A 17133-nucleotide genomic window follows, 5' to 3' on the forward strand; every position below is an offset into this window, starting at 1 on the left:
CTGCTTCAGAGGTTGTGTCAAGTTTATGTGGTTTGTTGATTGTGAAATGCACTACTCACCTTGCTAGATGAAAGGGAACATTTAATGCTGTATATGAGCACAAATGATGAGCATGTGACTGGAACAACTGCATGTCACTGATGGAAAACTGGATTTCTAAGATAATTTGACAGTTTTTACATTACAAAGCATGACTTTCTCTTGGACTTTTGCCTAACATCCAGACTGCATTATCCAAAAAACACTTGGTTAAAACAGTTCACCTTAGTACTTCACGTACTCTCCTCTGATGATTAATTATTATTATTTTTTATCTAAGGTTAGTAAACCCCCTCTATGATTTAAATTTCACCTCTAAATGTTTTTGAAGATTATAGTGCTGCAAAGTTTCCTGACTCACCTCATAAATCCACCCCTGTATCTGATTTCTGAATATGGATACAAAGTGTTCAAGCTTTTAACAGGTTTCTGTGCATCCAGAAGACTTCACCTAATAAGATCAGCCAAGATTCTTCTGTGCAGACAGAGCCAGACAGAGCCCAAATGGGAAGGAGGGTGTGAAGGCTCAGAAAAAAAAATCTTGTTTGTTCTGTCTGGTGGCCTGCGGTATGGCTGGCACTCTGGCAATAGAAAGCATCGGTATGTGTCTTCCCCTCCCGGGGAGCAGCGGTCCACCCAGCAGGAGAAGAGGAAGAGAAGGAGGAGGAGTAGGTGTTTGTTGGACTTGCACCATCAGTGAAAAATGGCAACAGGATGAGAAAGTGGGAAGCAGACAACAAATAGGTTTCTCTGATGTCATCACAATATAAACTGATTACAGAAAGAGCTCAGTCTAGACATTAACATCTGAATTTACAGAGCTTTGCCATTTAGACGACCAGGTTGGTTAATTATATTCATTACTGCTGCCTGATGGAGGCTGAGTGGGAGATTTGTTTTTCATTCATGTTCCAGCCCCCACCTGAGTGAAGTGCCTTTAAAAACATTGTCATATCACCACTGGTTTCTTTCCGTGTTTCATATTTTTCATAAAAAGACTGATGGTAAAGGAAGACTGTTTATCTTTATAAAACAAGATACATTTTAAACGAGTGATATTGGACCTGTATTTTTAGGTATGGGGGGGTTATGAGATGGCAGAGTATTATTTTGAATCAACAAAAATATTTTGAACCTGCCACTGCTGGAACAGTCTCACTACATCCTTAGGGATACCTGGTTTAGGGACATCAGTTTTCATGTATCATCATCATCATAGCACTGTTTATTAGTCAGTGTAAAATAACAGGCATGTTACTGAGAATTTGTTTTATTTAAAAACCACTGGCAGCCTAAAATAACATTTTTACTCTGAACACCAATCAGCTGTGTTTGAGAGACTGTCACATGGTACAAGTACAGAGTGTACTGTACACTTCAAGATGCAAACCACCAAAGTCGTGCGTAAAACATCAAGGGTTATCACAAGTTGTTAAATGCATGGCTGACAACCTTTTATATTTTTTTCCCTACCGAGTGAATATCATTTAGAGAAAGATGAAAACAGACACTTTCCAGTGTCTCCAGAGATAATTTATGTACTAATATGACCTAATGGTATTCAAATGAAAAGCATTCAGTATGTATGAGATCAAAGTTCTTCATCAGTACTAATGGGGGAATAATGTCACTATCAGAATAATGTGTTGTGAAGTAGCTCACCAGCTAGTGAGCATGAAAAACGTTAAAGTACAAGTAAACAATATGTAAAGGCCTATTTTATGTTGTCTAAAATGCTCTTTGTGATATTATTATAATCTTCCCTTGTCAAAAACGAAGCTTTAAAGGCATTTGGGTGAGTAAAACACTACAGACTTAATGATCAGATCAGTTTATGGTTTTCTCTATGGTTATGTACTAGGATCTAAGAAAAATAGTTCCTATTGTGTCGGGGGAAACCCACTGCCACCTTTATTTTTGCACTCTAGATATTTTAATTGGCACCATCTGCAAACAAGTCTCCAAGCTTATTAGTGCTATTATATACATTCTATGCCACCTTTAGTTTAATTGTCCACAATGAAATGCAAAAATAAAAACTTCAAAAATCATTCAATATGTACATACATACTTCACAGGCTGTGAACTCTTGCTTGAGCTTAATCTTGTAGCAGTTAATGACTGATAAGACTAAGATTATGATGATGACTTTTGATACTTTAATATTTCACACCTCTGATCCATCCATGCATCCACTTTCTATACCGCTTAGTCCCAAATGGGGTCACGGAGCCAATCCCAGCCAGCTGTGGGCGAGAGGCGAGGTACACGCCGGACAGGTTGCCAGTCCATCACAGGGCAAACACACAGATGAACAACCACTCACAATCACTCCTACGGGCAATTTAGAGACACCAATCAACCTAAGCTGCATGTCTTTGGACTGTGGGAGGAAGCCAGAGCACCCGGAGAGAACCCACGCAAGCACGGGGAGAACATGCAAACTCCGCACAGAAAGGCCCTGGGTTGGCCCGGGCTCGACCCTGGAACCTTCTTGCTGTGAGGCAACCACCGCGCCACTGTGCTGCCCCACACCTCTGATATTTAATTTAAAAAATCTATGTATTAGAATTAAGTTTTTTTTATATAGAAATTCCAGATTTCATAATGAAAATGTGGATGCTATAATGTTGACAAAATGTCTTGTCTGGCTGAAAATGGAACGCTGTATTATTTGTTGGGACATTGTGACAAGCCTGCTGGACAAGTCTTCATTTGAGAATGAGTGACAGGTGTCATGGGCCCATAAGAGCTGGGAGACTAAGTAGCTTAGGGCTGTAAACAGTGAATCAACACAATCACCTTGATTCTGCGTCACTCTCCTCCCTGGAGGCATGACTGAGGGGTAAGGCAAACTGTTGGTCTATCAGGAGCTTGTCAGAAGAGTTAAAGCCTGAGGAAAGACCTGGGGTCCCCCAAGATCACAGAACCCATCCCAGCAAATGTTGTGGAGGACATAATGAAAGAGGAAAAGCGGTGTTGTGTTTGTGGCTCAAAAAGTTCACCTCCATGAATTGTAACAACTTTGGCAACTCTCTACGGTCGTGCTGCGTTCACGTCACATCATTGAGTGTTCACGTCAGCCTGCGACTTTCAACCCCCAGTCATAGATATTGGGAATTACATTATATAGGGAATCTGTCCCACCTGGTGAAGTACATGTATTACAGACATGCTGCTGGATAAACGAGCAACTTTAAAATCTCGTCTGCTTACATCGTGGAATATCCTTGCAACTCTAATACACGGAAACAGATGGCTAAGGCGGTCAATTGAAGATTACAGCAACGGTGCGTACACAAAAACTTTGTCAATTTATATACATTTAAATTTCTGAAAACTTCGGTTTTAATGTATGTATGATTAATTTCAGTGATGTTCACTCATACAAATGGCACAATTTGTACAAAATGTGACAATCAAATGCATCTGTTATGCATGCTCCTCAGTCAACTACAAATACTGTGGCTCCCTGTAAAATGCTTTATTTTCCCAAGCTAATTAATTCAGTTATTCATTCAAATGTGTACATTATTCCCAAACAAACAAGAGGAGCCTGAAAAGTGACACAGGAAGGAAGGAAGAGATGAAACAAAACTGGCTTTCGAATAAGGGGGCCGACAAGAAAAGTTGCACTCTGAACATCACAAATCCTCTGATCTGACATGTTGATCACACAATTTTCTTTGTTGGAGTTCTAGGACTCCATGTTTTTGGCTCAAGGCTCATATGGTTTATTAGTGTATATGGGGGCGGCACATCACAAAATGGCTTAACTCAAAAAACACGGCTTGCACAATAGTTATGACAAGGTATGCACACCACCATCTCTAATTGGACATGCACATACAATTTCATGCAAATCCATCCAAAGTAAACACTGAGTAGATACTCCAAGTATGGATATATTTAACTGTCAGTTTCATTTGATACATGTCCTTTATACTCTAAAATGTAAGTGTCAAAAGCTGAGCCTTGAACAGCAGATTACAGTTTCTCACTCACATATTTCCTGTTATGTACTGCTCAGCTCCTTAATACATTTTGTAAAACTTCACCACAGTGTGATCATATTTCTGTCTCACCTCTTGTTATAGTTGCACAGAAAAGGTCATTTTAAATTATTTTATCATCCTCACAGACTTGGTATTAAAGACATATTTCACAAGACTCAATAGAAACCAAACAAAGAAATGATCAGATATTTCGGATGGTGTACTTGACAGCAGGGAAGAACTAGTTTCGACTCAAACTGGCTCAGCGGCTGCAATGCTCCCCAAACTACGTTTTGTGTGGTGAGGGGTTGCATTAGTTTAAAAAAAAAAAAGCCCGGCTTTATAAATTAGGACTAATTCTGAAGCTTTGAACAAGTGAAGTGACTGATAGCATTTGTAATTCACTGACAATAACATGCATACTTATGTATATACCTCCAACAATGGCACAACAATATGTAGTAATACAAATACAACATGATTAAAAACAGTAACAGAACTAACATATGGCAGCTTGCTTTATTCCACACAATTGTGCCACAAATACTACAATATTAGCCATTCTGGAAAACAGGAAAAACAGCATTTTCTGGGCAAATATGAGGCATTTTTAAAATGGTTTTCTTTCTTTATATGCATCATTCAGTATTGACACCACTTCCACAACAGTATTCCTTTCAACCTGTCACGGGTGAAAGCTGCGAATGCAGCTTCTGCCATCAGTGCCTCAGCACATCTCCAGCTGCTGACTCCACTAATTTCTGAAGCTGATTTCTGTGAGGCTAATTTAGCGTAGTATGTACAGTAGTGTGTGCCCATCATAGTACTATACATTCATGAGGCACGAACATTTGGTTCCCATATTTGACAAAAGGCATTCATATTTTCTGTAAATGTGCTCAATGAATCAAACCTTTATATTAATTCTGACGCTTAGATGGTTAAATACTTTGAAAAAAATCGATCACTCCAGCCTGCTGTTGGTAAAGAAAATTACATCGATGTGGTTCTTTTTGTTTTTTTTTGTTTATTTTTTATCATGCTCCTCCAACATAGAGAGCAAAAAGCTGTTGAAACCATTTAATTAAAAACCAGTAGCAATTGAAACCTTGAAAACACAACAACCAGAGTTGGCCCTTTACATTTCACACAGTGTGGGTATGCATGTACAGAAAGATTTGCTTTATTAGTGGTCTGAGACTACAGATTACTAAATACAGGGGAAAAACACACCAAACCCACTAGTACTATATTTAATCCCAGACAACAAATAATTGTTGGGAATGTTACGGCTGTTAACACTCAAAAACCATTATTTTTATACCAGTTAGCTTTTTAGCAAACTGTACAAGTCTCAATTGTTTTCATAGTATGTTAACTGTCAACACTATCATAAAGTAACTATTTAAAGGGTCTAGAAAGTGCTAAGAGAATGTAAAATGCAACTTTATGTCTAAGCTCTGTCCCCACAAAAAGCTTTGGAAAGTTTTGGAGCAGCAAATGATTTCGATTCTCCTGCTACAGTAACTACTGTACATCTCTCCTCCGGTAGAAAAATGACCAACCTATGTCAGTTTCAAACTGTTGAGAAGTGAATTCTCAAGGTAGGACTGAGTTGGAGGACACTCCCAGAAACCCAAAGTCATCAGTATTATTGACTGAGAAAGACATGTCAGTTTGAGCAGGCTCATCAAGGTGTCAACTCAAAACAAGACTGGAATCTACGAGACAGCCCTGCAATAGCTTGTTAAAAGTCTATAAATTAAAGTATGAGAAATTAGTGATGGTCATTTATTTGTTGTTGTTGTGTTTGTTAAAGAATTTGTACCTTCTAGTCCCTTTAAGTTATAGTTGGTATCTACAAGCCTGACTGAGTGAAAACTGGTGTTCAGTGCACATATTCATCATCACTTATGTCTGAGTCGTCGGCCTCCACCTCTCCTTCAATCACAGACTTCTTCCCTCTGCAGCAGGACACCACCAGACCAATGAGGAAAGCCTAAAAATTATAAGCAAGGCACAAATTAGGGAAATATTTCACAAGGGTCATTTGATCGATAGAATGCATCAAGAGCACCTAGGAAAGAGGTTATTAAATATTTTTCTGAGGAGATTAGCTTTATGGAGGCTTGAAAAATCATTTTCCAATAACCTTTATCTGAGCAGAAATGAAATTACATGCTCCTGCTTTCACATTCTTCCCTGAAGAAAATATTCTTGAAATGCTTTTGAACAAAATTAAATGTTTTATATATGTTGTTGTTGTAAATGACTTACTGAACAAAGGATACAAAATCTCTAAATGCAGTTTTTGACCATATTTGCCAAATAATGAGCAAAAAAAAAACTGAACTCTCATTTTATTTACATCACTGGACTTACCACAATAAATGCCCAATTACCAAAGTAGTACATGGTGCTGAAGAACCAGAACTTGTGGAGGAAAACATAGGATCTTGTCACAGTGCACTGATCTGAAAGACATACATTTATTTCCTTTTCACCAGTCATGTTTTCACATAGAGAAAATATGTTATCTGGAACCAAGTGGAATAGCAATTAGTTTCCACTGCTTTATTATTATTATTATTGTTGTCAGGTGAAAGGTTTATGCATGATAGGCAAAAAATAATAATAATAATCACACACACACAAAAAACAGTGTTCAGTACAATGCGAAATACACAACAGTGGTAACTGGCCACTGGGATAACTAATTTTTCTGTCCATCATCCAGAAAAAAACTGCACGAGTGCAATAAAATGAGGCCAAAAACAGGCTGGGGTTACTACTAGGAGCAGTGCCTCAGGTAAACGTGTCACTATAACTACAAAAGACAACCAACCTTCTCAAAAGAGGAAAGCTATGTCACTGTCAATGTGAATATGGCTTAACCAATAAATAAATCTGGAATGATGTAGCATTTAATTGAGTATTAGACATTAAAAAGGCAAAAGGTAAAAGTACAGACATGCAAGAAGACACCAACAATTTGTGAAGAGAGTGAACCCTAGGTCATGGGTTATGTATGTAACCCAGATTCTCTGTCCCAGCACGGACTGTTCATACCCCTACCCTCTGGTCGGAGGCTCAGGAGTGTGAAATGCACGACCTCTAGACTGAAAAACTCTTTCTTTCCCTCTGCCATCAGATTTCTAAACAGCTGACTCACGATCTACCTCATGTAATTCCATCTGTACAGTTTACATACTCATTTTGCACATGCACTATTGCAAACCCACTGCTGAGTATTTATACTCATTTGTGATTTTACTGCCTAGTTAGATTTGTGTTATTGCTCATCTACCTTATATTTCACTTGTATTATGTGGCATTCATGTGGACAGCAAAGAGGAGAATTTCATTGTACAGGGAAACACGTTTCCTAACTGTGCATATGACAAATAAACACTTTAATCTTTGACCTGATGAGGTAAAGTAATGCAACGTCACTCAGGAGCTTGTCAGACTTTCCAGACTATTTTGTGAAGCCTTTGCAGTCCTACAACTAAAAACAGCCGCAGCCATAAATAAACCAGTTAAGACAATATCCTGAATTCAGTTGAATTCAGTTTTATTTGTATAGTGCCAATTCACAACGACAATATTCTCAGAGCACTGTACATAGTAAGGTCTAGACCTTAGGCCCGTGACACACCAAGCCAACGGTTGGCCATCGGTAACCATCTGTCGGGGCTCGTCTTCCCTCTGTGACCCACGCCATTGGCACTAATTAGACCCTATCCACAGCTATTCGGCCAATTCGTTATGTTGAATCTGGGTTGGGTCTCACCTGCGAGACAGACCACACTAATTGGCTGTTCAGCTAAGCGAATCAAGAAGAGAAATGTTTGGGAAAGCCCCTTGAGCCTGTCTCTGTAGTATCCACGATTTCACCTGTTTAGTGGTATAACATTTGAGTCTTATAGACTCTAGTTACTTTATAAGCTTTAGTTACTTCTCATAACTCTAATTCCCTTTAGTTACCTTTCATAACTTTATTTTCCTTGTTTATACATATTACAGCTGCATTGATTGTCCAGAACCACGGAGCTTTGATTATTTTTAATACATTTGTTTCCCTTACTTATATATCTTACAATTGTAATGAAGCAGAATCTGCCTACTTTGAATGCTGTAACTTCTGTGTAGAGACTAGATGTCTGTATCTCTTTGTGACCAGATAGCCTATTTACATTTTAGCAAAAGCTTGTTTTACACACACACCTCGACCCACTTAGCATATCCCAAGCTTTGCTTTGTCTTGGGATGTCCTGCAGAGGTCGGGGGCTACAACCTGAGATGACCACCTGGCCAGTTTAACATACTTATTGGCACCACACACACAGGGGGCCTGCAACTCAGGCCACCCATTGATGAGTGCACCTCGAGATCGAGATCAGGGTGTCAGAGACAGACACACACACACACACACACACACACACACACACACACACACACACCTAGATTTACCATATTTCAACATGGAAGTGTGAGCTCCGGCTCACCCCAAATGACCAATAGGATCACAAACTATTGAAGGTTGCACCCCTGTCCAGGGCGGAGCAGCCCAAAAAGATAAAATGTATTGTAAGAACTTAATTTGGGGTTCAGAGAAGTCGGATCTGCTGTGGGAGCTCTGTCTCTCTGATCCCAGCGCTGTAATGACTTCACTGTGCTCAGACTTTCAGTAAACGTTCTGGCGCTTCTGCATATGTTTCGCCTCCACAATCTCATTTCTTCATCCACAACCAAAAGACCAAGGCCACGTTCACACTGCAGGCTGAAGTGGCTCAAATCCGATCTTTTTGCCCAAATGTGACCCATATCCAATTTCCTTATGACAGTGTGAACAGCACAAATCAGATTTTTTCAAATCCGGCCCAGGCCACTTTCATATGTGGTCCTAAATCGGATACATATCCGATGTTTTGCAATGCAACTTCAGTCTGAACGGACGTCACAATTCTGCGCTGGAGGAGGTGAGGCCATAAGCAATATTTGTGCTCTCCTTCTTCTTGATATTCTTCTTATTATTCTTTCTTTATTTCGATTGCACATTAACTGGTACATTGCTACGCACATGCTATCACGAGCCGCATCCATTTTTATTTTCGCAAACACAGTACGCTGCGTCTGATGTCACGTCCTCTTCTGCGCGTGCGGGTCACCTCAGGGCCGTATACCGTTCACACAGACAGATGGCAGTCGCATTTAAATGACAGTGTGAACAACAGTGCAAAAAAAACGGATTTCGGCAAAAAATCCGATCTGAGCATTAAGACCTGCAGTGTGAACGTAGTCCAAGAGCAGACAACAGCAGTGCCATTTACAACTTCTTGTCATAAATGATCAGATATTCGATTAGAAGCAGCTATAAACAGCAGCTGTTTTGAACAAAAGGTGATTTGCTTATAGCTTACACGTGGGCGCTCTAGCTCTTCTTCTTTCCCTTTCCGAATGGCAAATACATATACCACCACCTGCTGGCAGGGAGAGTTATTTCTCCCATGCAGGCAGAGGACGTACGTGCTAGCTGGCCGCTGGCTGCAGCTTGTGCAGTGTGTTTAAATGCCACCTTTTCAACACGACTGGCCCAGACAAAGGCGACGTGAGATGAAGAAATAGTCAACCTATGTGGCTGCTACTCACTGGCTTGGTGCGTCTCTCCCCTTACAGTATAATAGAGAAAAGCCCAACAAATTCCCCTTGACCAAGCACCTGGCAACAGTGGAGAGGAAGTCCCTTAAATGGAAGAAACCTCACAGACCCTGGGTCTTGGTGGGCAGCTGTCTGTCAGTTTACCTGCAATGTCCTTGCCTTAAACGATATAGAAGAGTCCACTAGCAAAAAATTATCAAATTTTAACACTGTGTTTTTGTTTTATTTAGCCACAATACATGGATGAAAGCCTGAGTGTACATATAGTGAGGAGAAAATAAAAATAAAATGGAGTATTACAGTTATACACCAATTAGCCATTTAATCAACCAATTTGAATCTGACTCTGACCTCTATTGCTGCCATTATGAGGGATCATGTTTGAAAACTCTATTCTGTAGCATTCCTCAAATGACATTTTGTTGCTAAGCACAAGGACAGGTCACTCAGCATTGACTGAGCACATGACCATTAATAAAAACAACTCAAAACCAAAAACCTTAAGAAAGAGAACCACTTATTGCTTAAAAAATCCAACTGCTTGCTTTGTTTGTGCAGCAGTTTTTGCTTTTTGCTGGTGACTTTGAGTCTTGGTGCTCCAGTTTTTGACAGAACTGATGCTGCTATTGATCTGGCTGGCCTAGACTGCAGGAATAATAGAAGAATTATTAAGCTGAATCATTCCCCTTTATGTGCATGAATGGGTATTGGCAGCCATGGACAATGCTGACGACGTCAAATGTGCAAAGTGCCAATGATATGCGCATGAAGCCTGGGTCTACACTCAGTACTCCAATTTTTTATAATTTTTGTGTGTGTGTGTGTGGGGAAACAGGAAGAAAAATAATGCTTCCTTTAAGACCACGTATTAATTAGCTGAGCACCCTGAAGCAATAAAAAGGACAACTATTTCTATACACTACTAATCAGGCTTATATAATATTAACAGAAAACAGTGAAAATGAGAGTCCACAGAGCAAAACTGAAGACGAAATGCACTGTCTGGCTATGTTAGAGAGCCATCTGGAGCTTAAAAGCTAACCCTGCTGATCTGCTCCTATCACACTGTTTCTTACACAGCTCTTCGCCCCGACTTAAGCCCCATGAACAGTGCAATCAGACTTGTAGTAAGCTATACCTAGCCATAACTCAGTGTACGTCAGAAGTTATTCAGTACTGCTAGTATTTTTGAAACCTTCCTATTCCAGAGTGTTGATTTTTTTTTTAAGAAAAATCTAGGTCTGGGCCGTTTCATCAATAATAAAGATTAGACCAAGCGGACCCAAGGGGACCCTGAAAGTGTACCAACAATCAGCTTTTACTTCACCAGGATCAACAGATAATAGAAGAAGCAAGTCTATCTTCATCCCATGACCCCACTTGTTTCCTCCAGTACCTCAGCCATCTGTAGCTCTCCAGCTGCTCCCCTGAATTGCAGGGCACTGAGAAGGACTTACAGATGGTTCGCAACAGTGGTCTGCCTAAATATATTACCATATACATCACTGACCCGCTTCACCTTGAAATCATTACCACTGTCTAATAAGAGCAGGGGTCAGTATGTGAGTGCAGGTAATTTCACCTTAACTCATGATAGCTGGGTGAGTGCTGCCTTGTGTAGCATGATGCATTATGTATAACTTTCATCCCTGCATTCAAACACAACCCCATGCATAAAACCCTGCGCATACACACCCGCACATGGTGCTCTCTGTGAAAGCCTCTTTATCAGCAAGCACTCGTGTTTTCATACTGTATGCTTTTACCTTTTCTCCATCTAAACAGAGCACTTTCATTCCAATGTCCTTTGAGGATGCGGATGTGCTCAACAGAACTATTTTCAAATCTCTGGCATCACATATTAGTGTTGGTGATGAATGTTCACCAAAAGCATCTTCCTTGATGAAAAGAAAATTAGTATAAATTTGTGTTGGGGTTGAGGGAGTCTCCTGTTAAAAAAGATTACTTGGGCATCTGACATCTCAGAGGCAACACAAAATTACAGCCATCTTCCCCTCGAAGCTCTTTAAAACAGTGCTGTGGAAACTGGCAAGTTGCTAGGAAACAAACAGCAGTCCATAATGTGAAAATACTCCTCTGTATTAGAAGTTTTATCAGTGGGATTCATTTAGCAATAATGTGATATGTCTTCCAAGCTAGACTTCTGATTATAGTTAAAAATCAGGTTAAACATGCAGCAAGATATTATACAGAAAGATGGGGGCTTGAGTGGTCTTATCCCATAAGGTTCATTATTTTGCCTCTGATACTGTTGACTTTAAAGGTGGAAAAAAGAGCAATAAACCACAGGGAACCATATTCATTGGTAAATAAACTGCTTGGGCTCTTAGCTATGTAATTTTGTAATGAGTAAGGAAATGTAGGCATGTATTTTAATCAAAATGTAGCCTAATTTTGTGAATGCTCTTCTAAGATCTGGGTTGTTGATGTATTTGAATATTTTTTTTAACTATTCTACAAGGTATAGTATTGCAGTTTGTCTTTTGATATTTCGCAGAAATGTGTGTGCACATAAAGCTGTCTGAGGCCAGCATTCTCGGTATCTGTTGAGAAACACTAGTAGTAGTTGAAATGTTGGTTATAATAATACATTATGGAAGCTTAGTGGCTTTTTTATGCAACAAATTGCCATGATCAGCACATAGATTTTGGTGTGAATTCAACTGACTCAGCTAAATTGAGCTTCGGTGTCAAAATTGGTGATCTATTTACTGATATCAAGTGTGAAATTTAAAAAAAAGAAGAAGAAACACTCAGGAGTGCGCTGAAGGGTAGAATATCATTAATATCACTGGTTAAACTATCAAGGGAAGTAATGTAACTAATAATAGGTGTTGTTGATTTAATGATGGAGGCGTAAACATGACTGCAATAAACAGACAGGACAGGTCATTTTTGGGTAAAGGGTAAAGGAACAAGCAGACAAAAATGTAGATCATATCATTCGATAAGGTGTTAAGTACAACTACATTAAAGCAATTTTTATTTTATACACTAAAATCAAACTTTAGAGATTTTGGTTCAAGTCTGTGCCAACCGCTTGAGAAAGTATGGATATAAAATTAAGTGTACCAAGATGAAACTTTCCTCCTGTCAGCAGCTAAAATAAGAAGGGAAGCAGCATTACCACTGTGCAGAGGTTCTGACAGTAGAACTTTATTTCCTGTGTTAAATTACATGCTGAGAAAAACTTTAGGGTCCAGGTTATCTGGAGCAATGCAACCAATTCCTATTGATTCATTTCCATCATGGTGAATAAATGAGTAAATATGCGATTATGACCTTGGTGTAGATAATAGAGAGCTAGCATTAAGCACCTGCTCACCAAGATGTCAATACCACTGTGACTATGGCCGGTTAGTCACCAGTGTGATTTCTACCCTCTTTTGCCTTAGCGGCCTTTTGATCCAGTGTCACGCTAATGGTTATTACACACTGATGCCCTTCCAGGGCCTGTTCTAAGGTTGATGCCATTCTCTACTACTATACATTCACATTTTTATTTTTCACATCCATAGACAGGAGCCTAAAATTTAGAGACTGAGTGTCAATTTCTAACATCTTTTCAGCTGTTTCCTTTAACACTGGCTCTGTTTCATCATCATGACATCATGACTTTCCAGGCTGCAATTGTTCAGACCGACTGTGCTGGTTGATTACTTGACTGGCACGTAGCAACTTATTCCATTCCCAGGGCTACTGAAGTACTTTCTTCTTTGGAAAAAAAGCTGCTTTATGTAAATTAGGAAAGAAAGAGTTGCAGTCTTTCACCACACAAATGACATCTTTCACCAATGACTTTCTACAGTACAACAAATAAGCTTCTGATTGTATTCCCTCTTAATTGTATGTGTCGTCTCTTCTTGACACTTCCTCCTCCTCATGGTAGGTGGTACAGTGGCTGTTATGAAAGCAGGATGCAATTCCAAGATGGCAAAATAGGATCCATTTCCCTGATCTAGTCAAAAGGAGAGTAGAAATATTGCGGGCTATTGTTCTAGTGATGCTGGCACCATGGGTCCTGTAGTAGATCAGAGCTGGAGAGTGCTAAATGCCTATTAGTTCTGCTCCCTTTTCTCTCCCCATCCTCAGAGATGGTACGCAACTATAAATGTGGCAATTACACTCGGTGCATTTACACCCACCGCTGCAGGTCATTTAATAACCCTCACACAGGTCATAATATCAAAATCCATGGTGTGATTACCTGCAGCACTACACATGCAGTCTGTTTGATAAAGTGTCCTTGTGGGTTTGCCTATGTTGGCAAAACCTCGCGCCCTTTACGCACACACATTAGCGAGACTGATCTAGTATCAGAGGTTTAGATCCAAGAAGTCCAGTGGCAGCACATTTTAACAACGTAGGACAGAGTATTAGTCCTATAAGATACAGTGCCATTGAAACAGCAGCCATTTCTAAGGGGTAAAGATCAAGAGAAGAAGCTTCTCCAAACGGAGGCATACTGGATTTACAGTTGTTTTTGGCAGCCTGGTTTACTTTTAGTTTTAGTCTAGTTTTTGTATGAAGCTGTCATTTTAGCTTTTCTTAGTTTTAGTCACATTCATACTCTTTTTAGTCAAGTTTCAGTTAGCTAAAAGTCTGAGCATTTTAGTCTTATTTAAGTCAGAATTATCCATGATTATTTTCATCTAGTCGACGAAAACTGATGACATTTTCTCTAGTTTTAGTCAATGAAAATTGTATTTGTCTCTTTTTAGTAATGCAATTCTATTTAACCCAGTCAATATAGTATAAGTACCTAGTAGTATAGACAAAACCAAAATTTTCTTTTAGCCAAACCCATTTCAAACAAGGTTATCTTATTATATTACTGTTACCTTACAGACTCAAGAAAACATCCAATACACATTTTGCGTGATTTTGTGGCCGCATTTCCCCCCCATCTTTTTCCACAACACATTCCGTTTTCTTTTCTATGTAATTAAAGTTCTTCCAAATGTCGTTTCTTCTTTTCCCCCCAAAGACGAACCCTGGCTGGCCAGCCATCAGTCCCTTTCTCTGTGTCAGACTTAACTTTGTTTCTTGTGGTCTTCTAAACAATTCCGCGAATGGGGCTTAAGGAAGTGACGTTGCCTGCGTCTGCGCAGTGCAACCTCATGCGGCCTCTGAAGCGACACACAGGAAACAGAAATACTGCAAAATAATAATAAGGTGACCTAATGAGACGAAATAACGTTATAACATTTCGTTTTGTCTCCTTTTGGTCAACGCAAATGAAGAGACAGGCATAGTTTATATTTTGTAAACCACATTTAGTCTCGTTTTTTTCATCAACAATATTGCAGTATACATTTAATTATAGTCATCATCACATGACCAGCATTTACAGTGGTGTGAAAAAGTGTTTGCCCCCTTACTGATTTCTTATCTTTTTGCATGTTTGTCACACTGTAATGTTTCAGATCGTCAAACAAATTTATATATTAGTCAAAGATAACACAAGTAAACACATCATGCAGGTTTTAAATGAAGGTTTTTATTATTAAGGGAAAACAAAATCCAAAACTATAGAGCCCTGTGTGAACAAGTGTTTGCCCCCTAAACCTAATAACTGGTTGGGCCACCCTTAGCAGCAACAACTGCAATCAAGCGTTTTCGATAACTTGCCATGAGTCTTCCACAGCGCTGTGGAGGAATTTTGGCCCACTCATCTTGGCAGAATTGTTGTAAGTCAGCCACATTGGAAGGTTTTCGGGCATGAACTGCCTTTTTAAGGTCATGCCACAGCATCTCAATTGGATTCAGGTCAGGACTTTGACTAGGCCACTCCAAAGTCTTCATTTTGTTTTTCTTCAGCCATTCAGAAGTGGACTTGCTGGTGTGCTTTGGATCATTGTCCTGCTGCAGAACCCAAGTTCGCTTCAGCTTGAGGTCACAAACGGATGGCCGGACATTCTCCTCCAGGATATTTTGGTACACAGCAGAATTCATGGTTCCACTTATCACAGCATGTCTTCCAGGGCCTGAAGCAGCAAAACAGCCCCAGACCATCACACTACCACCACCATATTTTACTGTTGGTATGATGTTCTTTTTCTGAAATGCGGTGTTACTTTTACGCCACACATAATGGGACACACACCTTCCAAAAAGTTCAACTTTTGTCTCGTCTGTCCACAGAGTATTATCCCAAAAGTCTTGGGGATCATCAAGATGTTTTCTGGCAAAACTGAGACGAGCCTTTATGTTCTTTTTGCTCAGCAGTGGTTTTCGTCTTGGAACTCTGCCATGCAAACCATTTTTGCCCAGTCTCTTTCTTATGGTGGAGTCATGAACACTCACCTTAACTGAGGCAAGTGAGGCCTGCAGTTCTTTGGATGTTGTTGTGGGGTCTTTTGTGACCTCTTGGATGAGTTGTCGCTGCGCTCTTGGGGTAATTTTGGTCGGCCGGCCACTCCTGGGAAGGTTCTCCACTGTTCCATGTTTTCGCCATTTGTGGATAATGGCTCTCACTGTGGTTCGCTGCAGTCCCAAAGCTTTAGAAATGGCTTTATAACCTTTTCCAAACTGATAGAGCTCAATTATTCTCTTTCTCATTTGGTTTTGAATTTCTTTGGATCTCGGCATGATGTCTAGCTTTTGAGGATCTTTTGGTCTACTTCACTTTGTCAGGCAGGTCCTATTTAAGTGATTTCTTGATTGCGAACAGGTGTGGCAGTAATCAGGCCTGGGTGTGGCTAGAGAAATTGAACTCAGGTGCGATAAACCAGTGTTTTGACAGGGGGGCAAACACTTGTTCACACAGGGCTATATAGTTTTGGATTTTGTTTTCCCTTAATAATAAAAACCTTCATTTAAAAACTGCATGATGTGTTTACTTGTGTTATCTTTGACTAATATATAAATTTGTTTGACGATCTGAAACATTACAGTGTGACAAACATGCAAAAAAGATAAGAAATCAGTAAGGGGGCAAACACTTTTTCACACCACTGTATGTTGCATGTCATCTCATTTTCGTCACGTGATAAAGGTTCATTGATGACGATATTTAGTCATAATTTGCGTTGACGAAAGCAACACTAACTGGATTTATACATTAAACACACTTTTTCAGCATGGACTAAATTAGTTTGACAGACCTTTTCTGTAAGTTGAGGTCTATGCTTGATAACAATGTGCTATGAAGTTGAGCTTTGTATAGGATATGATCTTTATTAAGGTCTATTTAATGGTCAAAATTTGTATATAATCTGAAAAAAACATTTTGCATGGTTGGACAATAAGGGCAATTACAATAGTATCTGGCACTTTTTAAGAGTGTATATACAGATACTGTATGTGTGCTTTTGGTTTTGTAGTGTAATGTGGTGGGTTAAAATATTGTGAGAAAATTGGGTCACTTTGTGCTGGCTGGTCTGGGGGTGTGTCACACCTGACATCAATTTGAAGC

At 39.6% G+C, this 17133-nt stretch overlaps 1 protein-coding gene across 1 annotated transcript in view; it reads right to left on the minus strand.

The window, feature by feature from the left end:
• Positions 1–4534: 4534 nt before the first annotated feature.
• lmbrd1 (LMBR1 domain containing 1) overlaps positions 4535–17133 on the minus strand; it is a 50768-nt gene continuing 38169 nt past the window's right edge. Inside the window, exons 15-16 of the mRNA XM_020603047.1 lie at positions 6417–6508; positions 4535–6033 (exon numbers count right to left, since the gene is read on the minus strand). Coding sequence (XP_020458703.1) covers positions 5923–6033; positions 6417–6508 — 203 coding nt within the window. The 3' untranslated portion in view covers positions 4535–5922. The remainder of the gene's footprint in view (positions 6034–6416; positions 6509–17133) is intronic.

The sequence above is a fragment of the Monopterus albus genome, unplaced genomic scaffold (genome assembly GCF_001952655.1).
Source record: "Monopterus albus unplaced genomic scaffold, M_albus_1.0 scaffold60.1, whole genome shotgun sequence".
NCBI classification, from domain to species: domain Eukaryota; kingdom Metazoa; phylum Chordata; class Actinopteri; order Synbranchiformes; family Synbranchidae; genus Monopterus; species Monopterus albus.